The sequence below is a fragment of the Chelon labrosus genome (assembly GCF_963514085.1).
Source record: "Chelon labrosus genome assembly, chromosome: 2".
Taxonomy (NCBI): Eukaryota; Metazoa; Chordata; class Actinopteri; order Mugiliformes; family Mugilidae; genus Chelon; species Chelon labrosus.
Window position 1 is genome coordinate 1,454,257 of NC_140338.1, and position 23,730 is coordinate 1,477,986.

Consider the following 23,730-nt stretch of genomic DNA (forward strand, 5'->3'; position numbering starts at 1 on the left):
ACACGGTGACGCTTCAGCCTTCATCTTCACTGTTGGTTTCTGAAGCTGTTTGTTAACTGGCTGCAGCAGATGATTGAACACCTTTCAAACACTAGGTGGTGCTGATTATTAGAGTGAGCGATTAGGATGATTGTTTCCAAAGAGACGCTGTGCTCATCAGTGGAGGCCGTGCTTGTCGACAGGAATGTACAGAAAAGAGGACATGATGTTAAAGATGGCAACTTATTCGTGTTCAATCTGATCTGAAACAGATGAAATATTAACTGCTCCTGATTTTTCTCCAGACACGTCTCACAAATGCGGAATCAGGAGAAGAGACACGGTCAAGAAGAATATTTCTTTGAAATGATAAATTTTAGGGAAACAGACGTAACTAAAGAGTTTGTTGTTGAATTTTACATCTCCACAAAGTTCAAATAAATTTGTCTTTTATTAAAACTACTGGTATAAACAAGCATTTAACAGCATCAGAACATGAACCGGATGATTTAAAAGCTTTCTCTGTTAACTTATCTAGTCAGTTAGTTCATATATTATTAGAATCACTGGAGACTTTTTACACTTTAATGTGAGGAAACGTTCTTGTTGATGAGTTCAAGTCTGCAGTCTGGGTCTCTGTTATATCTGGTCATCTGGACAAATACAAACAGCTCATATACAGCGATCAGCCATAACATTATGACCTAATACCTAATATTCATCAGAGAATGGACATGGGCCTTCTGAAGGTGTCCTGTTGTTGGGGGGGGGGTCTTTGAGGGGAGGGGCCTCTGTGGATCATCCCACAGATACTTGATCAGTTTGGGATCTAGTGAATTTGGAGGCCAGGTCAACACCTTGTGCTGTTCTTCATGTTTTTGTTATTTTAGTTGTTCCTAAAGTGTTTTTGTGTGTGTGTCTGTGTCAGGCTGCATCCTGCTGGGGATGGCTGCTGCCATCAAGGAGTGTCATTGCTATGGGGTGGGGGTGCCTGGTCTGGTCTAGGTGGGTGCTACATGTCTAAGTAACATCCACACCAATGAATGCCAGGTCCAGAAGTTTCCCAGCAGAACACTGAACTGTCACAAGATGGTTTAAATGTTATTGACTTCTCCTGTCAGTGGTCATAATGTTGTGGCTGATCGGTGTAGGAATCAAATCATACAATAACACATTAATATCGATCCTACACATACACTGTCCTGATAAACATGACCGTCATCAAGATCTAGATCTGAAAAATGTTTTTCTTTTGCAGACTTTCCTCCTCCACATACAGTTAATGAGCGGACCGGAGACATATATTATCACATGCTGTATGAAACGTTCATCTATATACTTTATATATAGATATAAATGTGTGTTTTTGTACCACTATAGAGAAAAGGTGTGGTAACGGTTTAGAGAGAAGACTGAGGCGCGTGGTGGAAGCAGCACCACAACGTGTTCTATACATCTGAGTTTAAGCTCATTTTAATTTAATTTTGAGGCTGGTTGAGGAACTTCACCGGTGGATCATTAACTGTAGCTTTGGTAAACTTCACTCACATCAAAAAAACAAACAAAAAAAAACACAACGAAGTGAACAAGTAATGCTTAAAGCCTGTCAGAGAAACATCCATCGCTTCTGCAGAAGACCAGCCGTACAGGTCTAGTTACGTAGGGCGCAGATCAAAACAGTTCATTCATGATGGACTGTGACTGCAGAAGCTTTTATTTCTTAAATGAGTCCCGGCTTGCCTGCCACAAGTTCACTGTGTGAGTGAGTAAAGAGCAGCACTTAAACGATCACACACACAGGTAGTGATGATGAGTTGGAGCTGGTTAGCGGCGGGTTCGTCCTGCAGCAGGAGGAGGAAGCTGTTGATGAGGTCGACGCGTTGATTTCATGTCTCGACGGGGAACAAATGTCTTACGTTACAAAACTGCGTCTGTGCGCAAAAAACACACAAAACAAACACCAAAAAATGTCTGTGTATCAGTGATGGGAATCCTACAGTGTGTACTTCTTCAGCTGTGTCTGCATGTGTGTGTGTGTGTGTGTGTGTGTGTGTGCACCATCACTTCCAACAGTACTACACACACTCCTTGCAGCCGCACTCCACGGGCTTCTCCACGTCCTGCGCGAACGAGGTCCCGTCGTCGCACTCGAAGGTGAGCCGCCGGCGTCGGACCCTCAGGGGAGCGCAGCAGGGGGCGGGGGGGGCGACGACGCCCCGCTCGCTGGCCGCCCGGCAACGGCCCCGACACTCGACCCAGGAGAAAGGTTTGGACGTCTGGCAGAGGACGGTGCCACGCTGCAGCCGGTGGTAATCCCTGACCGGCTCACCGCGACACGGGGCCTCTGTGGGAGGTAGCACACGCCCTCGGTTAAAAGAGGGTCGACAAAAATGTAATGAAAAATATCTGAAGTATCCCAGTACGACGGTCAAACTATCTGTGACCTCTGACCTCTGACCTCTGGCTCTGTTGTGACTCTTTGACCTGGTGCAATTGTTGTCTGTTAACACTTGTTTCTCAAAGTTACAGATTCATGGACTAAAACAAATCCACTGACATTTAGACCTTAAAAATGCGAAGAACAATGCCTGAAAATATGGATTTAAGACGCCAACAGAACTAGTTAATGAACGTTAAAGTAACCGCTTTGGATAAAAGTGTTTTCACCACGAATTTTCAACATTTGTGCATAAAAATGTCTCACAATAGACAAAAGAGAATTAAACAAATGAAAATTTAATATTTCACTTATGTATTTGTTTTTCTTTTAGGAAAATACACCAATATTACATATCAGAGAGGAGCTCCTCTAGGATTAAATCAGAGTCCATGTGTCCAGAAGTGTTTCCATCAATGTAATGAGACTCAGGTGTGGTTCAGTTCCTGGTTTAGTTTCAATAAATCAGGGATTTGTCTCAGTCTGATCTTCACAACACATGTTTGTGGACAAAGGAGCTTTCTGAGGAGCTCAGAGAAAGAGTTGTTGTTGCTCATCAGGCTGGAAAAGGTTCCAGAACCATCTCTAAAGAGGTTGGAACCCACAAATAATCCACAGTCAGACAGATTGAAGACGACTGTTCCCCTCCACAGGAGTGGTCCACCAACAAAGATCACTCCATAATAGTCTGAGAGGTCCCAAAGGAACCCAGGGGAACTTCTAAGCAGCTAAAGGCCTCTCTCTCATTGGCTGATGTTAATGTTGATGAATCCACTGAACAACCATGGTGTGATGGACAAAGACACTGCTCTCCAAGAAGAACATTTCTAAACATCATGTGTACAAGACAGAAGACTACTGGGACAATGTTTAGTGGACAGATGAGACCAAAGTAGAATAGTTTCGTTTAAATGAGATGAACCAACACTGCATCATTCCAGCATTAGAACCTCATCTCTCCATAAACATGGGGGTGCTAATGTCCTGGTTTGGGCCTGTTCTGCTGCATCTGGACCAGGACGGCTTGTCATCATTGATGGACCAATGAATTCTGAATTCTACCAGTGAACTCTAAAAGAAAATGTCAGGACATCTGTCCATGAGCTGAATGTGAAGAGAAACTGGGTCATGCAGCAAGACAACGAGAACCAAGAACACAAGTGGTTCTACAAAAGAACGGTTAAAGAAGAACAAGATGAATGTTTAGGAACGGCCAAGTCTAAGTTATTGCTGCACAAGGGGGTCACAGCAGATACTGAAAACAACGGTTCACTTACTTTTACACCCCACTGTAATAATGGCTCATTTTTCTGAATAAACAAATGCACAAACATAATATTTCTTTATAATGTGTTTGATTAGGTTCTCTCCTTTCTCTGTTTTCAGGACTCGAGTGAAAACCTGCTGATGTTTTGAGTCATTTTTATGCAGAAATGTAGAAAATACTTTTAAGCGGCACACACAAAGTTGTAGTCTTTCTTATTAAGATTCATTACAGTCCATCTATAGTCGTTGTTGGAGACTGTAATTCATACTTCATACCAGTCAAAAAGGCCCCCAACTATTTATTAAATACATGTCCAGGATTAACTCCTAGTACCTATATCACAGCTCTCTCCAGTGAATCCCTGCTCACAGACGCAGCTCTCTCCATCCTCCTTCTTCTGACACTGTCCATGCAGACACTGCAGACCCTGACAGGAACCCACCGCCGCCTCCTGGAGGTTACACAGCGCTCCGTGATATCCCTGCTCGCAGTCACAGCGGTAGGTTTGAGGGTCCAACACCATGCACACTCCCTTCACACACCTGTAGATCACAAGCAGCGAGGCGGACGGCTAGAACTCAACCGATAACTCTCTTAATGCATCAAAGACTAACATTTCTAAAGAAGAAACATTTCAAAGTTCCTGCTAAACAACTTGACGGCTAACAAACATCTGTAAACCACACTGACTTGCTGCCTTCACACGGGTTGACACCTGTCGCGGTGGTGACGACATCCAGTCCAGTGAGGCCTCCTGTTATTGGCTGGTCACAGTGTTGTCCGGTCCAACCTGTCTGGCAGTGACACTGTGGACCCTGTGAGATAAGACATGCTCACTGACTCCCTTTAACCAGTAACTGTCACATGAAATATCATAAATACAGCTGGATGTCTTTTAATGTTTTGTCGTCTTTGCAACACGTCAAATAATCCTAAATACAGTATGACATGCAGCGCTCTTCTCCTGCAGAATATAATTATGAATTATCAACCAGGGCTCAGCTTTTGACACTTGGAAGCAAACAGGATGTAAAGATCTTGATGCTGAAGGGAGGTTTCTATCATATAGTCATGTTATTATAATGTTTGTAAAGGGTTTCACCGCTGACAGGATGATGGCGTGTGTTGCTACCTGTGCAGTGTTGGGCTGGCAGATGCCGTGCAGGCAGTAGAGCCTGCGGCAGGCTTGACAGCCGGGCACCACCCCCGGCTTCATGTGGCTGCGGGTGAAGTCCTGCAGCTCGTGGTTGATGTAAAGGTTCCTGATGCAGCCATGGAAACTGGACGTATTGAGGGACTGAGAGGAGAGACCCAGGGAGGCAGGCATCACCTCCTCAGGCATACCTGGACAGACGGGCAACGGACTGCTCATGTCTGAAAATACTTGAAGAGCAGGAACAGAAAGGTTTCTGTCTGAGATGAGACGCTCCTACCTCCCACGTACAGAGGGGCCTCCCCCGTCGCTGGCTGGCTCCGGCCTTGACTGTCCAGCGTTGTGGGCTCGCCTCCATCCACCGACAAGTTCACCATGCGGTTAAAGGTCACCAGCTCGACTGTGTGGAAATGCCCATCATTCACTGTCTCGGCACTGTTGGCAGAAGACACAACACATGGTTTATATAAAATATATGAAGTTTAATCTGGGAGGTGATTAGCTCAGTGCTCTGCCTGCAAACCAAACATCTGTTGGTGGTTTGGCCTTTCTCAGCATGGACACAACTTCACAGCTATGAGCCAACCTGACCTCCACATTGTGAGTTTTTTTTTCAGGCCCACATTTGGCTGAACATGAACAACAGCATACGAAACATAATGGGTAATAATGCAGCATATATTAAATGTGAATAGGGCCGTGTAACAACCACAATGCGATCTGAGCAGAGCTGTGTGCAGAAAAACAGAAAGTTGTGTTTATAATAGGACTGGGTTTAAAGATCTGAAATCGATTCCTTAACTCCTCAGATTGATTTTTTAAATGCATGCCATTTCCTGCATCCTCTCGTCAGAAATCTTGCAGCGGTCACAAGGTTAGTCCACATGAAAGCAACAAAGAGGAGCTGGACAAAAACAAATCCCTGTGCAAGATGTGAGACTGGAGGTAAAGTAATGGACTTTGTGAAATCAGTGGAGATATCCAGCCCTAGTTTATATTCCTTCAACCACTATCTGAAAAAAAACTATTGTACTGCAATCACATCAGTCACACTGGCAATAGATTTATTATACAGCACTGTGTATGCCCACAATGTAGAATCCCCATTAAAGAGGCACAACACCAAACCTGACCACTAGAGGGCAGAAATACTCCAAAAACCAACTGACAGCAGGGTGAATAAATTTGAATAAATCTCTCCAGGTTCTCCAGCTTCCTCCCACCGTCCAAAGACATGCTGGTTAGGTTCATTGGTGATTCTAAATTGGCCGTAGGTGTGAGTGTCTCTCTGTGTTAGCCCTGGGATAGACTGGAGACCTGTCCAGGGTGGACCCCCCCCTCTGGACCAATGACAGCTGTGATAGACTGGAGACCTGTCCAAATCTTTTAAGTGCCATTTCGGTGCATTGCTGCCACCTACAGTTTAGTGTCAGTGTTGCGTTATTTCTGCAACTCTTACTAAAGTAGTGCGTCCTAGTGGAAAAAATATTTCATCCCGCCTGTCGCCCAATGACAGCTGGGATAGGCTCCACTTTAAAATATGTAGCTCATACTACATGTCTGACTACATCGCTGTTGCTCTTCTGTCCATCATCACATAAAGCCAAACTAACTGATGGTGATGGCAGATCTTTGCTGGATCAGTTCCCAACAGAGGAACTCCAGACAAAAAGTTTGTGATGGTCAGTTTGTCTTCAAGGCTCAGTTTTTTCTGGCTAACATTCAGGTTTAGAAGTAAAATAATGACACCTATTACTTCAATACAGCGTGATACCTACCTCCACTATTTCTGCTTCTGTTGACTAATATTCACTGGGCCTTATGGGTTCTTGTCTTATAACCTTTTTCCTAAATTGCTCTATTTGTGTATCTTTCCTGTTTCCTGTCCTGGCCCTTCTCCCAGTCTCTGTTCTGTCATGTCTAGTTTTGTTTATCATGATCTTAGAGTCCTCTTCTTTACAGCTGCTCATCACACTTCTTAAAGAGTGTTTGTGAACCTGCCAGATGGAACCCTGCCGCCACGCAAACATTCAAGCCCTTGACATCTGATCAAGTGGACCCTCAGCTCTGAGTGTCCTCTGGCTGCATCTGTGATTAAATCAGAATCCCCACACGGCCGGTGTCATCTGTCCAGACGCCCAAAGAGGACAGGGCCGTCCCTGAGCAGCCACACAGATGGTTCACTCTGAGCCCGGGAGCTGCTGAGGATCCTGACAGGAGTCCAGGAGATCACTCAGTTCAACACGTCCCTCAGCTGTTAAAATGTGACGATGGGGACACTCTGGCTGCTGGCTGAAGTCAGATCATACAGTCACACACCAGCAGCAATGAATGTAAAGGCCAGAACCTCCTGCTTAAAGTGTCTGAACACAGTATATGATCCAGGGCCCTGTTATCCTAAATGCATCCTTAAAGTATCTGCTTTAACCTTATTTTCATACATGATGAGTGTGATTTGGATGTTTTTCGTCTCCAGACATCGTAGTAATTCTAACTCTGAGTGTGTTTACCTGTAGATGGTGGTGGCGGGCTGGTTCCCAGGGTCATAGGTCACCCTGACATGTCCCTGGTGGAGCTCCACAGCGATTGGCTCGTTGTCTCCGTTGTAGAGCAAAATACCGTTCTCCTCTGCAGTCGACACCTGAAACACAAATGAAAGTGGGTGCGTCTGGACCTCCTGCTGCTGGATTCAGACCTGACCTGCCTGTCCTCACCTGCAGGGTGATGTTGGTTTGAGGCCAGTTCTTGACGTCCTCAAGCTGAACGTAAGAATCTTTGTCGACGAAGTTAACGACGACCAGCTTCTCACAGCTCTGACCCTCGAAGCCCGGCAGGCACTGACAGACTGCACTCCCCGTCTTCTCCTCACAGGGGGCGCCGTTCTGACACTGAGCCAGCTGGCAGGGCGACGGGGGGAACAGGGCCACCTCACAAAACTCACCACTGAGGAGTGAAAACACAGCAAAGGAAATTAGACAAAGCTTCACGTCTGCTAACTCTTCTAAATTTGAATCTGCATATAACATTATTCATTTAAAAGCGTTTTATACATTTCTGCATAAAAATGATTCAACAAATCTGTGGATTTTCACAGACGTTGAACTGCACTGCACATTGTCTGTAATCAACCATATGGACCAAATTTGTGATGTTTTGGTCTCAGGATTTTGGTATCACTTTTATATGTACAATTGTTAAAAAACAGGATCTTAGCAGCTTTGATGAGCTACGTCAGAAGAGGAAGTTAAGTAAAAGTGACTTTTATAGAGATATACAGCTCCGTGACTGTTTTTGGTAGCAACTGCAGGGAGTTACCGATGTTTATTAATGTATTCACGGATGCTTGTAACCCAGGAAGCACCAAAGGTCTAATTAAAATAAATTGTGCCATGGTATCACATCAGTGAATAAGGTCACCACAGACTGTGTCAAACAAGGATGAGAAAGAGAACTGGACACTGACACAACCAAAGTCTTCCTCCACCAACTCTTGGAGAGATTTCTGTACGCAATTCGGTCGCTGGAGGAAATGTGGCTGATCATGGACATTTATTCAGATTATTTCAGAAATCTTGGGTTTTAGCATCAGTGCAATATTCATATTTCTCCATCTTGGACAAATACTTGACGGGTTAAGTACAGCGGATACTTAACTTAAAGGTTTTCTTGACAGCAAGTTATAAAGTCCTGCCTTCAGAATAATTGTCCTACTACTGAACACATTAGGACGGCCCTGTCCTCCTACTTGTGGTTCCTAGAATTTCAAAAAGTAGAATGGGAGGTAGAGCTTTCAGCTATCAGGCTCCTCTCCTATGGAACCAGCTCCCAGTTTGGGTTCGGGAGGCAGACACTCTCTCTATTTTTAAGGTCAGGCTTAAGACTTTCCTTTTTGATCAGGCTTATAGTTAGGGCTGGACTAAACCATCCCTTAGTTATGCTGCTATAGGCCTAGGCTGCTGGGGGACGATGCACCAAACACATGTCCTCCTTCTTTCTTCTGTCTCCTCTCTCGCATCCTCCACTTTCTTTTCTCTGGCACAGAGCTCTTGCCCTCTAATTTCCTATATACTACTAGTCATACAATTCTGAGCTATTACTATGTAGAATGTTTACTGCTGTGTGTGTCCCACCCCCCTTCCCCCCCCCCCTTCCCCCCCTTCCCCCCTCTTCTTGTGAGTATCTCTGGCCTGGAGTGGTGTGTTTCCTGTGGAGCTCTATACTACATCTGTTGTCGTGGTCTCATCAGCCTGCCCAGTCTTCATGGAATCCTGCAGTTATCCACTCCTACCTGAATGAACAATTCTCCAACCTGCCTATGATTCCTCTTACATTTTCAAACTGTCATGTAACATCATCAGTTTGTATCATAAGATTCCACATGTACGCTTTAGTCAGATATGTGTATCTATGACAGATGTATGTTTATCTTGCTGTTCTCTTCTCTCTTTCTTCTGTCTGTACCCGGCTGGCCTTAGGCAGATGGGTCCCTCCATATGAGCTGGGTTCTGCTCGAGGTTTCTTCCTGTTAAAAGGGAGTTTTCCCTTGCCACCGTTGCCTTCAGGCTTGCTCTGGGGGTTTCAGGCCGGGTTTTTGTAAAGCGTCTTGAGACGATTTGTATTGTTATTGACGCTATATAAATAAAATTGAATTGAATTGAATTGAATTAATATTGTCAGTTGCTTTCACTTTCTGGACCAAATGACCTACTCCATACACAGAAATTGTGGGAAAACATTGAAGAAGATGTTTATTTAGCTAATAAGACACATGTTGACCTTATTTGATATGTAACTTGTGCAGTTCTTTTGTTTTCTGTGGAAGTTTTAGCTTTGACTGATGAATCATCCTGCAAACTGTGTTCTGTTCTGTTTAGTTTGTTTGCTTTTGTATTTTTGCACATATTAGTTTGCATGCTGTATATTTCCAAGAGTCAGTCTACAGTGTGTGACCTGTGCTCCTTAGATTCCAAGTATTCCCAATTTCCACAGTATTCCAGTACCTGAATCCGTGTGGACAGACACAGCTGTATCCATCCAGATGGTCCACACACTGAGCGCCATTCTGGCAGCGATGATCCCCACACTCATCATAATCTATACTGCAGTCTGGCCCCACCCAGCCTGGGATACATACACACCTGGAACACAATCAGAAAACAATACTTGACCCATGGTGGTCAACACAGGCCTCAGCAACATGCATCACTGCATGGGTCTATCTGCACGTGTCTGTGTTTTTAAATCTCATCTGGGATCTCAAATCTTTGCCGAGTGTGGCAGTGATGAAGTGGGAGGCGTGTGGACGTGGGTGCGTCGTCACCTGGGGCCGGTAGGAGTGCTGACGCAAGTGGACTGATGCTGACAGGGATTTCTACCTGGAGAACAAACACCTTCCTTTTCTTCACACAACAGACCTGAGAATGAGAGGAGAGACAGAGCAAACAGTCACCACGTGCTTTTACACCAGATGAACTCCACTCTCAACCAGACTGGATCAACCGTGTGGAGTTTCATCACGGGGCAGTTGATACCAGGTAGACTGGTTGGGGTCGTACCTGTGTAGTGTGGAGGACACAAGCAGGTGTAGTTGCCGACTCCATCTACACAGGTGGCGCCGTTCTCACACCCGTGGTCTTCACAGTCGTCCACGTTCACCTCACAAAAAGTGCCGTGGAAACCGAACGCACATGCACAGCTAAAAGATAAAAAGAGATTCACAGCAAGAACATAAAACTACTGTAATAACGATGAACGCAGCAAAAACCTTTTGACCTGTTGTTTAACATATAAATTTGAAAAAATGTATGTAGTAGTACGTAGTAGTAGATATGTACATTCAAGAGATTCAAAGAGTTTATTGTCATGTGCTCAGTGTAGAAACATGTTTCCCTGTACAATGAAATTCTTCTTTTGCCGTCCACCCATATATACAAAAAATATCTTAGAAATAGAATATAAAAGACACATATAATACAAAAATATAATACATAGTAGGTTTTTCTTAAAAGTTTTTCTGAAAGGTTGTCATGTAACATTCAGACAGTCAGTAATGACAGGTCGTATCATATCGGAACGTTTTGTTTATTATCCTGTCCTACCATATTTTATCATATCGTATCGTATCGTATCGTATCGTATCGTATCATATCATTTCACATCATATCTTATTGTATATTATCCAATCCTATTTTACCATATTGTATCGTATCGTATCACATCGTATCAAATCTTAATCATATCGCATTGTATCGTATCATATCGTATCGTGTCATATCATATCAAACCGTATCGTATCATATCTTATTGTATATTATCCTATCCTATTTTACCATATTGTATTGTATCGTTTCGTATCATATCACATCGTATCAAAAAAATAAACTAATCTTATCGCATTGTATCATACTGTATCGTATCACATCGAATCTTGGAAAGTATTGTTTATTATCGTATCGTATCATGTTATATCGCATCATATCATATCAAATCGTATCGTATCGTATCATATCAAATCGTATCGTATCGTATCGTATCGTATCCTACCATAACAATACAGTTGAGAATTTGCAGTATTTTATTACTAGAGGTCAGCTTATGGCTCATCAGATTCTGAACAGGAACGTCTCATACTAGAAGGTAAAATAACATTCAACCAGATGGGAGTGTCTGTCTGTTGCCATGTAGAGCAGTTTGTCTTTATGTTCATTCCCATCCACTTAAGTCTTGTTACCTGAACCCTCTGGTCTGCTCGTCACTCAGGCAGGTTCCTCCGTTGGTGCAGGGATTACTGACACAAGCGTCCACTGGCGTCTCACAGTGTTTACCCTGAACAACACACAAACAAACAATGAATGCACAACATACTTTGACAAGCGCACAATACCAGGCCAGCTCAACTGAGTAAGCGGTCGGGATTATCGGACAGATGTAAAGGCAAAGTGAGAACACGTAAACTGAGATAACACACTGGACGTTCAGTCTGCTTCTGTATATTCTGTATATTACATTATATATTTTGACTGGATCGTATATATGGTGCAGACAAAAACTGACAAACTAGGACCACGCAAACCTCCCTACAACATTACAACACACACACATTAACATGCAATTGCATACCGTGAAGCCAGACTTGCAGGTGCAGGTGTACTGCTGCGTGTGGTGGAGTTGGCAGACGCCCTGGTTCTGGCAGGGGGAGGACACACATGGACTACATTTGGCCTGAACAGATGCCTCCACTGGACCTGATCACACACACACACACACACACACACACACGCAACCAGAGGTCAGTCTGCTATGCACCAGTAAGACTTTGTGAGACAGATGCAGTAATGACAAGTCCACAGAAAACTGTGCATCCACTGGCAGCAAGACATTCAGTCTAAATATTAGTTTAATGACAGAATAATACACCCAGTGCATTAGATGTCATTGCTTATTTTTCAGTTTATCTGAAATTAAGGATTTATCTGCATTTGTTATGATTATTAAAACAAATTATAATAATTAAACAAAATAAAACAAAATAAAACAGAAACTCAAATTAAATGGATTAGATAAATCCATCACCCATTTTTTTTTAAATACGAAAATACTTCTTGTAGTACAAATACTGCATTTGAAATAAGCATTGTTGTATTTATTTTGGCACATCATTTAAAACTAATTTCACTTAATATTTATTTATTTGCTCTGGTGTGACAGAACCATTGATTTTATTTATTTTTTGACATGACTAGAGTTTGGGCTCAAAGGCGACACGTGGTTGAGGAGAACCTAAAACTGTCTGACGACACAGTCACTTCATCAAAAGGTCGCGGAGAGATCTTTAAAACATGTCAGGAAACTGACCTAAACTTCTGAGGAAAAAGCTGAGGATACAAAACCTTTTGATCGCTGTTAAATCACAAAAGAATAAAACATCAGATTGAAGTGCAAGGCACAGAACATCTAGAAGAAAATAGAAATAAATCTGTTATTCTGAACCGAGGCAAGAATATAATGCTGAGCTACAGAAGTTAATGAGGTTCAAAACACAAACACAAGTTAAATAATTAACATGTCTCTGTTTATTAGAACAACTCAGGGGGCGTAATTCTACGGTATCTACTTTATTATCTTGTGCACCAGCACGATGTTTGACAGATTCATTTAATTTAATTGTTGTAATTATAATTTATTTTTAAATTGTGAAGAACAAATTATATTATTTGTCTAAGATCACTCCCACGTGAAGCTCTTGAACCAGGAGAGGAGACAAACGGCTTTGTGGGAGGGAGATCGTTCAGGAAGAGTAAAACGGATTTTGGCGTTTAAACATTTAAACCCTGTGATAGTTCACACAGGGTTTAATAAACAAGGCTGAAGGGAGAGTTCACACTTTCCTCTCACGGTGGAGAGAGTGTGAGAAACCCTGTGAGCTCAATGATGCTCTGCTCTGTTTGCTTTTCACCGCTGCTATATTTATATCCAACTGTAACCCTGCGTCTTGTTGTTTGCAGCGGTTACAGTTCACGGTGTTATTATCTGCCTCGTCTTCTTATTATTTCACCACTTTAACTTATTAATGAGTGGAAACGGTGCCCGCCAAAATAAAACACTGACTCTGACACACGATGCTAAAATCTGAACGTAAATGAAAGCCTGAGCGACACCGTGGCATTATTCATACTGCTGCCTAATTCTAAATACATATCAGGAAATGATTTGTTTCTAAACCCTGTAAGGCTGCAAACAAATAAATGAGTTTTTTTTTTTCAATAATGTTTTAAGGTGAGATGTATAGCCAGGCTAATATCAATGAGCAGTGATCTGAGGAGATGCACCGGCACAGAAGAAGTATTATCAGAGATATGTACCAGTAAATACTACAATATTCCCTGGTATCAATAATAACTGCAGTGCTCTGCACCAGTTAGAATCAGTGAAGGGAGGTCCCACTGATACCAGCGTAACGCCTCTTACAATACCCCCCTACGCCATGACTTGGGGAGATGATATCTATTTTGGAACAAGCTGTAAAGTCTGTCTCTCTCTATGTATCTGTGGACCCTTTACCTCACATCAGGTCTGAACTGCTTATAATCTGTATCATTTAGAGGATTCTTCTGGGCCGTATGTTTGACACCCCAGATTTTGATGAAAAGCAGCTAATGAAACAGAAATCACTAGCCTGATTAGTTTTCTGCATAAACAGATTCCCTCTCTGTTACTGTCACAGTTGATTACATTCATCAGTCCGTACTGATAATGGTCATAAAAGGCTGAATCTGATTGTCAGACGTTTAGGAATTCTTTAAAAAGAGACCAAACAAGATGCACGCTGTGTAGAAATGATGTCAGACTGCTACGGTCCATTAACACCTCTTCAAAGATGCTTCCCAACCACAAAACAATGAGACAACGGCAGCAATATTTGGAATATTACAGAGAGATTAGAGCAGATGCTAATGGCTAATGTGGCAACGCTAAGGCTAAAACAAAGGCAACACGACGGCATTTTTGAAAGAACTGCTGCATCTTCAGTTGCACGCGTGGAGGAGTAACTGCAGCCAGCTCCTGATGAAGGTCACGCAGACTGAAAAGCTTTCATTAAAGAGTCTCCATTAGGGAGCAACATGTGGGCGTTTGTTCTCTTAGATCATTTTCACAAATTAAAGGACAGAATCAGATATGAGTGGAAACGCCAATTAATGTTGAATTCCTCACAGTTCAGCCCCATAGGCGTCAGATGATACCAGCGTATCCCGTGAATAGGTTTTCATCTCCAGCCACTTTGATGAAGAAAGTAAAAATATCTCCATCCAGCAACAGAGTGCCACGGATTCAGACCAAAACAAGAACTTTATATCAAGTGCGGGCCATAAACCTGACAGCTTACCCACACACTGGAACTTGTCTGCCGGGGTGGTGAGCAGCAGCTTGCCCTCCATGCCGCGGGGCCCGGCACAGCGGGCGATGCCGGGCTCCTTGTAGCCGCTCTTCACCCAGTCTGACAGCCAGAGCAGACGGCAGTCACAGTACAGCGGGTTGGCTCCGATCGCTCTGGAGGTACAAAACAGACGGAGGGTCGGGTCACCGCTGGAGGGAGAAGCTGTGCACTCTCAGACAAGGGGGGGGAAAGAATGTAGAAAGAATGTGAGAGAAGAGCCAAGGGAATTTAAGATGTGAGGAAATGCTGGACAGGAGGAAGGAGGGGGGAGTTGTAAAGGAAGAATATATCCTAATATTGTGTAGGTCTCCCTTGTGGTGTCTCATCAGAGAGTGGACATGGGCCTTCTGAGGGTGTCCTGTTGTGTCCGGTGGAACAATTTGGGGATGGACCCTTCCTGTTCCAACATGACTGAGCACCAGAGCACAAAGGAAGGTCCATAAAGACATGGATGAGAGAGTTTGGTGAGGAAGAACTTGACTGGCCTGCACAGAGTCCTGACCTCAACCTGATAGAACACCTTTAGGATGAAGGGGAACTACTGTTTTTCACAACCTGGACCTTATTTCTGGCATAAAATACGGTCGTTTACTCACCCATATAACTTTTGTGTAATTTGCAGTCAGTCGGGAGATATTTAGATCAGCGTATATCCCTATAGTGGGAGTGACTGGGGCACCGAGACACAGCCTCAAAATAACTCATTATCTGCCGCAAAACTCGTTCATTTCACCAATATTTAGTTACGGTACTCTAGTGCTATTCCCCGTTGAGTCCAGAGTTACCTGTTATCATCATCATCCGGGGTCTGTAGATTGACCTACAGACCCCGGATGATGTCATCGTCCACAACCTCAGAATCAGAAAAATATTCAGCCATGCTGCAAGAAACTAGCAGTAGCAGATTACAGGTAAACAAGGTGACCGTTGAAAAAGCAGAGGTTGTAAAAAACAGTAGTTCCTCTTTAAGTTCATATGTGTGTAAATGCAGATGAGACAATATAGTGTAGATAGCTGTACGTTGGATCTCATCCTATTTTCCAACAACATCTCTTGATATAATTTTGTTAATCACGGTGCAGCTGATGCCGAATCACCTCCATGAGATCAGTTTACAGCCCGCTTCATTTTCTTTATTGACCGAGAGTCAAGAGCAGGATCCTGTTTCAGAAACGATACCACGCTTCAGAAGACAGAAATAAAAACACTCCCTCCTCTCCTCTCATCTCCTCACACTCACATCCTCCTGCACTCCAGCCTTCAATCATCTTTTCTTCTCCTCCTCCTCCTCCCTTACTCCTCTTTATCTTTACGTCCCCCTCCACCATCCATCTCTCTTCTCTTCCTTCCACACTTATTGGAGCTGCTCAGATGGACTCACATGAGTCACGCTCGACTGAGGATGATTATGGTGCATTTGCAGTCACACACACAGACACACGCCAATAAAGCCACGGGAAGCGATGGATCTCTGCAGCTAATTCAATCCACCAGGAAACCACTTCACTTGAAACCACTCGCTCTCTGAGAACCGGACTTATCTGAGTGGAGCCATAAAGGCAGGGGGACGGACGTGCATCTCTTCCCCTGTCACACACTCTCACACTCAGACCTCATTCTGTCATCCGGCACAGACCCCGCTGTCCGTTACCGTCGTCACGTATGTGGATGTAAGTACGCGTGTGCTGCATGTATATGTCAGTGCTTACAGGTGAGACAGGGAGGCCACGTCGCTGAAGATGCCCTGCTGCAGCTCGGAGATGTCGTTGCCGTGGAGAGAGCTGGTAAAATAAATAAAAATAAAGAAAGACAGACACACGGCTGCAGGTGAGAAAAAGGTTAGAAACAGTCAAACTGTGACTCACATCCAGCTCAACAATCTGAAAACAGATGATGGCTGCACTAAAGCAACATTTTCTTTTTGCTTCGTATTTAATAACTTTTCTTAATTAGTGGGGACGACTGGGTAAATGTAAAATTAAAATGATGATATGTTATCTATGTCCTGTACCCATGACGTACGCTTCCTGTGTTCTTTTAGGCTCTATTAGCTGCATAAAGCATTTAGGAAATATCAGCATTTTACTTTTAAGCTTTAGGGCCCTAAACCTGTTGTGCAGTGGAATCGTTATTCAGTATATTTAAAAATCATCATTCATCGTAAAACTACGACTTCTGCTCAACCACAAACATCAGCCGCATTTCCCGCCATCTCCAGGAGCCTCAGAGATCACTGGCTGAACAAAGCTAATTATAACTGTAATAAAATAAACCTCTGAACGTGTAAACCAACACGGTCGCCAAGGGAGCTTTAAGTTTGGAGAAGAAGTTGAATGACTTTCATGTTGAAGGGATAATTCATCGCTGAAGGAACACGTCGTATGTTCAGGACAGGCTCTTTACTCTTTCTGGTTCAACCAAAACTACCTCCTCTAACTAACAAAACTACAACAGATCATCTTTATTGTCATTAGAACACGTATCCAAAAAGCGTTTTTTAAAAAAAGGCAACCAGACTGGTAGAGTTTTTTTGAAAAGATGAGTAGCTTCTTCACTTCTAAGGAACTCGTGGGAAGTTTGACGTTTAACTAGGAACATCTGTGGGTGTAGCCCATCAGAATCTGGCTTGACTTGTTTTCGACTAGTGTCCAATCAGGAGGACTCTGATAGTTCACTCAACGTAGAGCTGAAGCAACATATCAAAGCAGCACAGCAGCTTTCTAAAGCTTCTGAATCTCTCTTGGTGCTCTGTGTTCTCTACCTTCCTGCTCTCTCTCACTATGAGAACGTGTCTGAGACAGAGGACGATGTTGAGGAGGGCCCTGGTGATGAGACGTCCTCCTCTGATGACAATGAGACCCTCAGTGTTGACCCTCCACCAGTAAACACGCTACCTTCCAAAAATGGGTGTGAGTACATGGGGGTATTTGGATGGCCGTGGATGTGACCCAGTTGTAAGCCTACATTAGGTAGCAGCTCATTTTGGCAGGAGGGTAGAAGTCAAAAGACGAAGCTGCAGCAAACCTTTGGGCTGCTGACACTGACAGTGACACGGGACACGATACATGGCAAGAATGTATATTTAGAAATGATGTGAAGCCACTTAAGCACATCTCTTTGCAGTTTAATGGAGATTTTATGGTGATCTGGATATACAGTATCTCCATTGTGGTGTATGACACATCAACTTGGGTAACAGTTTTAATTATAATAATTTTCTGGAAATGGTTTAAATTGCTGGATTCAAAGTATAAAAGGTAGTAAATCTGAAGGTAACAGTTAAATGTGCTCACAGCAGCCTCAGGGAGCGCAGGCCGCCCAGCGCCAGAGGAGGGATGCAGCGGAGCGAGTTGTAACTGAGGATCCTGAAAAGAAAAGAAATCATTAAACATAATACAGTGAGTAGAACAGAAGCAGAATCAGAGATGTGATCTATATTTGGATCAGGATGTAGTATGCTAACAGCAGCTAGCGTAGCCTGGAGCCTTTTTTATTTCCACAGTGTGTAGAGTAATATTTGCCAAAACTTGTAAACATGCTTCATTGTGTGAAATTGGTGCAGCTCTTTAAGTTTAAAACACCAAAGACACGTCTGATATAACTCAACAACTAACTATTACAGCCAGACTGTTGAAATGTGGAGAGGAAATTATACAAATGATGAAAACAATCACACATTATACAAAATTCTGCTGATAACAGCTGTATCTTAATAATCTCACAACGTTTCCTCTAGAACCAAAATCACAAATATTAATTTTTTTAATCCCAGAGCTTTTTGTTCTGTGTAAATACTTTACTTCATCAGTTTTAGCAGAGTACTATTCAGCCTTTCAAAAATGACAAAAAAAAAAGCCTCACGTGGGCGAAAGATTGACAAGAAAACAACCTCTAATTATGAATAATTATGTTATCAGAGTCCTGCTGAGACTGCTCTTATTTTTTTAACAGAAACTTTGAATGGCGTTTTTACAGGACGCATTGAAAGGCTAAAGGATCCTAGTAATACCACATGCAATGCAGCGCTTGGAGACTGACCCACAGATATCTCTTAATCAGACCAGACAGAAGCTCAGCATCTATCCAGGGTTCATCTTTTAAGCAACGCCGTGCTAACGTCAGCAAAAACAGACTCTGTGAGACGCGCTCGGCTGCAGATCTGTTCATCTAAACACAGCCGCTGACTGGGAGCGTGGCTCTCGAGCTGCAACCATTAAAATGTTAGTTATTGATATTCTCCTCAAACATCTGAACGGCTGAACACTCACAGTGTGGTGAGCTGGCTCATGTTGGAGAAGGAGTCGTCAGACAGGGAGCTGATTTTATTGTTGCTCAGATCTCTGCAGAGGCAAAGGTCGGTGGCAATCAATACACACACACACAATTACAAACACACACATACACAAATATTGTAGTGTAGAAGTCCCATCAGACACACAGACATGTGCTTCCTCCATGCACTGCTCTCTCTATTTGAGACAAGTTCCCACAACTTTAAATGCTGCTGCTCAATAAACTGAGATCAAATCAAGTGTTGTGTTGCACTTAATGCTTTATGAACCGATGACGCTCAGAGGAACGAGACTTCACTACACGGTCTACAGCTCCCCCTGCTGGGAGTGTTTATAAGAGCAGGGGGTTTGAATGAGAATAATTTAACCTTTAATTGTCCCACAATGGGGAAACTGCACTTCCTGCTGTTTGACTCATCAGTTTGTTCACACAGCAGAGTGTACAGGTGGAGCAGTGGGCTGTAGCCTCTAAGGACTGCAGCCTGGGGAGCAATTCAGGGTTTAGATGCTTGCCCATGAACACGGTGTGAGGTGAACCTGGGATCTCGGTCCCAAGCTGCACCTCTAACCACTATTCCACAGCTCCCCGTCATCTTATTTGCAATCAGCCTAATTCTGACCAGGATTATCAGCTGAGACTGTGACTATGAGGTTAAAGTGCTCATTATCAGATTTAATCTGAGATCTCATCCATATCAGATGATTTCTTTTATTTCTATGCATGCAGTTGAAATGCACACACCACATCAACGATTAAAATGTCAAACAAAGCCGCTGTATGTCATATTTAGTTGTACTTATTAGAGCTGCACAGACACCAGCAGTGATACGGAGTCACTTCTTACACGAGCTGCAGGTATTTGAAGGTGGCCAGTTCCTTAGGAACGCTGGTGAACTGGTTACCGTCCAGATACCTGAGGAGACAAGACAGAGGACATTTATTCATCTCTCTGCAGAATAATAATTTATATCGCCCGTTAAGAATATCTGAGATCATTTCTAGATCATAACATCACTAATCCACAAAGCCGTTGTGTTCCTGATTGCCTTCCTGATGAGGGAATTAAACTGATTAACATGTGACGACGCTGTGCAACAAGAAAAGCCCGACTCTCATTAATTGCTTGATTACTTACGGTACTGCGCCAGAACAGATACATTCATCTCAAATTAAATGAATGTGTCTGTCTCTGAGCTTCTTTCTTTGACGTTATACAACAGCAGACCATATTACAGATGTTGCCCCTTTGTGTGATTCAGAAAAAGAAACAAACGTAATGAATGATAGAAATGATCAAGCAGTAGAAATGAATTGTTGTTTGGATGGTGGAGGACTGATTCAGTAAAGTCACAGATCAGATGCATCATGGTGCATCAACAGTGGCTGCCTCCTCTAGGCTCCACACAGACATCTAACCTCACCAACGTCACTGATGCTCAGTAGATGGCTGCACAAGATGTTCTGGGACCGTTTTAATCCTGTATTGGACCATGTTTCATCTATGACACAGTTTGTCTTGTTTCCATTTAACAGGCTTTCTATTAATCCATCGTAAAAGTTAATTTGAATGTAGCTATAAGTGACAGACGCACAACGCTGACCCAGCAAACGCTATGGTTTGCTGGGTCAGCGTTGTTCAACTAATTTATGATAGAGATTGTCTGCTAATGCAAACTGAATATTTCCTGCTGCTGCAGCTTCACATTAACCAGGAGCCACAGTGAGCTGTTAGATGAAGAACTGCAGGAAACAGGCTGCACATGTTGCAGTGTGCAAGATGTTTTATTAAATGAGATTAAATATATATGAACGCTACAATACTTTCATCATTGCACTATACACCGATTAGCCATAACATTATGACCACCTTCCTAATATTGTGCAGGTCTCCCGTGTGGTGACTCATCAGAGAATGGACATGGGCCTTCTGAGGGTGTCCTGTTGTTAGTGGGGGGGTCTTTGAGGGGAGGGGCCTCTGTGGATCATCCCACAGATACTTGATCAGTTTGGGATCTAGTGAATTTGGAGGCCAGGTCAACACCTTGTGCTGTTCTTCATGTTTTTTTTTTTAGTTGTTCCTAAAGTGTTTTTGTGTGTGTGTCTGTGTCAGGCTGCATCCTGCTGGGGATGGCTGCTGCCATCAAGGAGTGTCATTGCTATGGGGTGGGGGTGCCTGGTCTGGTCTAGGTGGGTGCTACATGTCTAAGTAACATCCACACCAATGAATGCCAGGTCCAGAAGTTTCCCAGCAGAACATTGAACTGTCACAAGATGAAGTCAATGTTAGAGCGGCACAGTGGTGTGGTTTTTCATTTTTGCTAATACTGAGCGACAACTGGTCAGCACTGATGCTTCACAGCCAGAAGGTTCTGGGTTCTAATCCAGGTCGACTGGTTCCTTTCTGTGTGTATTCTGCATGTTCTCCCTGTGTCTGTGTGGGTTCTCTCCAGGTTCTCCAGCTTCCTCCCACCATCCAAAGACATGCTGGTTAGGTTCATTGGTGATTCCTTCACAGGATAAGCGGTTACAGAAGATGAAGATGGTCAGTGTTATTCACTTCTCCTGTCAGTGGTCATAATGTTGTGGCTTCAACACGGTAGCTTCTCCAGCATGTCTCGCCCATGCAGCAGATATTCAAAGAATGATCAAATACAGCAAACATGGTGTTCTTAGGTTTGATTTTTGGTTTCTGCCTTTTGGGACTGAGAGTAGAATGTGGTGTGTATGTGGTGTTATAATATTGCATTAGTTCTGACTCACAGTTCGGTGACGTTGCGGGGCAGTCCTCTGGGCAGAGCCTGCAGGTGTTTGTTGCTGCAGCGGACCACTGAGTCCATACAGGTGCACTGGTTGGGACACAGCGGCCCCGGAGCGCAGCTGCTGTCCTCCAGCACAGAGCCTGAACGCACAGAGAGGAGGGAAGAAGTTCGGACTCAGTTTTCAGTAACATCGCTATCACGCACGCTGCCTGTGAGTTGCTTTCCTCCCTCGTCCATTTATGCTTTTACTGTATTTCATTGCTCCATTACCGTCCTCGCAGCGGAAATCAGGCACAGCTACGTCCTGCAGTGGGATCTCTCGGAGGAAGGCTGGGCCCTGACAGCGAGGGTTCCCCGTCACAATCCGCCGGCTTCGAAGCCACGCCCCAAACCAGGACAGACGGCAGTCACAGTTAAAAGGATTGGCCAGGAGGTTTCTGATGGACAGTGGAGATGGTTAGCAGCAGAGAAAAACAAAAACCAAGACTGATAGAGCGTCTGTGTCTCACTAACAGGGTGGACAGGTTGGGCAGCGTGTCGAAGGCTCCGGGCAGGATGGTGCTCAGCTGGTTGTCGTAGAGGGACAGCAGCCTGACGTTGGCCAGTCCTGTGAAGCTGCCGTTGTGGATGCAGCTGATTTTGTTGTTCCTGAGCATCCTGTACACACACACACACACACACACACACACCTTAAATATAATGAAGTGGTATAAAGCTGCAGGTTTTAGCCTAAATCTTTGACAATCATTAACCAAAACACTCATACTTCTTATCTTTTAGTCTTTAAAGTTTATGTTCCGTGCTGCAACTAATTGGAGCTCATGAACCTACTGTGTATTTTTATATTTTTACAGTTATTAAAAAGTATTTATTTCTAATTCTTGCTCTTTTCCCTGCTGCTACTTTAAATGTTTACCTTTGTCTTTTTCGTTTTCTCATCAGTTCATCAGATAAAGTTCTCTACATGCACAAGAATTCCATTAATGTACTTTCTTGCACTCATGCAAATGGCAATGAAGTCTATTCTGTTCTACAGACGCTGTGAAGTGAAAGTATTTGGATCATATTTTATGCCACGACTGAAGCTGCCCGTCCTGATGCTAATCTAATTCTCCAGTAAATTAAAGGACTTGTATTTGGACTGGATGAAACCTGGAGTGTGGCACTTCTACTCCGTTTGACCTTTGCTAAATGAGTTCAAACAATGAGTATTATCTGAGCAGCATATCCAGAGTCTTTAAAACGGTGTCTGTGGTGACATTAACGCTCTATATGCAAAACCTAGGAAGTGTCCAAAGAAGAGTTGTTAATACTTCAGATAAAAATAGAGAGACTCTGTGTTCAGGAGAAGGATTATAATCTGGAAATTAAGATTGATGGGTGACAAGGACCAACATGGATTAGCGTGCAGTTACTTCACGGCCAGCAGGGGGAGACATTCCAGCTTAAAGAGAATAAATGAAATCTTAAAACTGATTACTGTGGTCAATCCTATGGTTCCAGGGAGCCAGGATTAACCTCTTACACCACATTCTGCTCTTGTAATTAAATTTATTCGTTAATATTTAGTGGATGACATGCAGTCAGTCAAACTCACAGCATACGCAGGCCCTCCATGCCTTTGAACATGCTCCCTCTCACAGACTCCAGGTGGTTGGCTGTGAGGTGAAGCTCCGCCGCCGAGGAGGCACCTTCAAACGCCCCGTCCTCGATCTCCGAAATCTTGTTGTTGCTAAGGTTACTGGAAGTGAGGAAGATAAAAGCTATTGTTTTCTGTCTGTTGGGTTTCTTCATCACAAAGCCTGTCCTTACGCATTCACAACAACGTCTGTCTTTTTGTCCTCGTAAAGTACATTAAACACCAGACAATGAGCTCCCCCAGCAGTTTTCTCTTTTTATGACGGAGGG

At 43.5% G+C, this 23,730-nt stretch overlaps 1 protein-coding gene across 1 annotated transcript in view; it reads right to left on the reverse strand.

Annotated features, from left to right (window-relative positions):
• Positions 1 to 2,054: 2,054 nt before the first annotated feature.
• Positions 2,055 to 23,730, reverse strand: part of LOC311505383 (slit homolog 1 protein-like) — a gene marked incomplete at both ends in the record, with an annotated part of 67,941 nt that continues 46,265 nt past the window's right edge. Inside the window, 21 exons of the mRNA XM_084568930.1 lie at positions 2,055 to 2,323; positions 4,017 to 4,225; positions 4,374 to 4,498; positions 4,816 to 5,027; positions 5,117 to 5,271; positions 7,347 to 7,477; positions 7,551 to 7,779; positions 9,837 to 9,974; positions 10,157 to 10,250; positions 10,392 to 10,531; positions 11,567 to 11,661; positions 11,956 to 12,080; positions 14,720 to 14,883; positions 16,480 to 16,551; positions 18,064 to 18,135; positions 19,039 to 19,110; positions 19,908 to 19,976; positions 21,824 to 21,962; positions 22,093 to 22,259; positions 22,336 to 22,479; positions 23,420 to 23,563. Coding sequence (XP_084425056.1) covers positions 2,055 to 2,323; positions 4,017 to 4,225; positions 4,374 to 4,498; positions 4,816 to 5,027; positions 5,117 to 5,271; positions 7,347 to 7,477; positions 7,551 to 7,779; positions 9,837 to 9,974; positions 10,157 to 10,250; positions 10,392 to 10,531; positions 11,567 to 11,661; positions 11,956 to 12,080; positions 14,720 to 14,883; positions 16,480 to 16,551; positions 18,064 to 18,135; positions 19,039 to 19,110; positions 19,908 to 19,976; positions 21,824 to 21,962; positions 22,093 to 22,259; positions 22,336 to 22,479; positions 23,420 to 23,563 — 2,965 coding nt within the window. The remainder of the gene's footprint in view (positions 2,324 to 4,016; positions 4,226 to 4,373; positions 4,499 to 4,815; positions 5,028 to 5,116; positions 5,272 to 7,346; positions 7,478 to 7,550; positions 7,780 to 9,836; positions 9,975 to 10,156; positions 10,251 to 10,391; positions 10,532 to 11,566; positions 11,662 to 11,955; positions 12,081 to 14,719; positions 14,884 to 16,479; positions 16,552 to 18,063; positions 18,136 to 19,038; positions 19,111 to 19,907; positions 19,977 to 21,823; positions 21,963 to 22,092; positions 22,260 to 22,335; positions 22,480 to 23,419; positions 23,564 to 23,730) is intronic.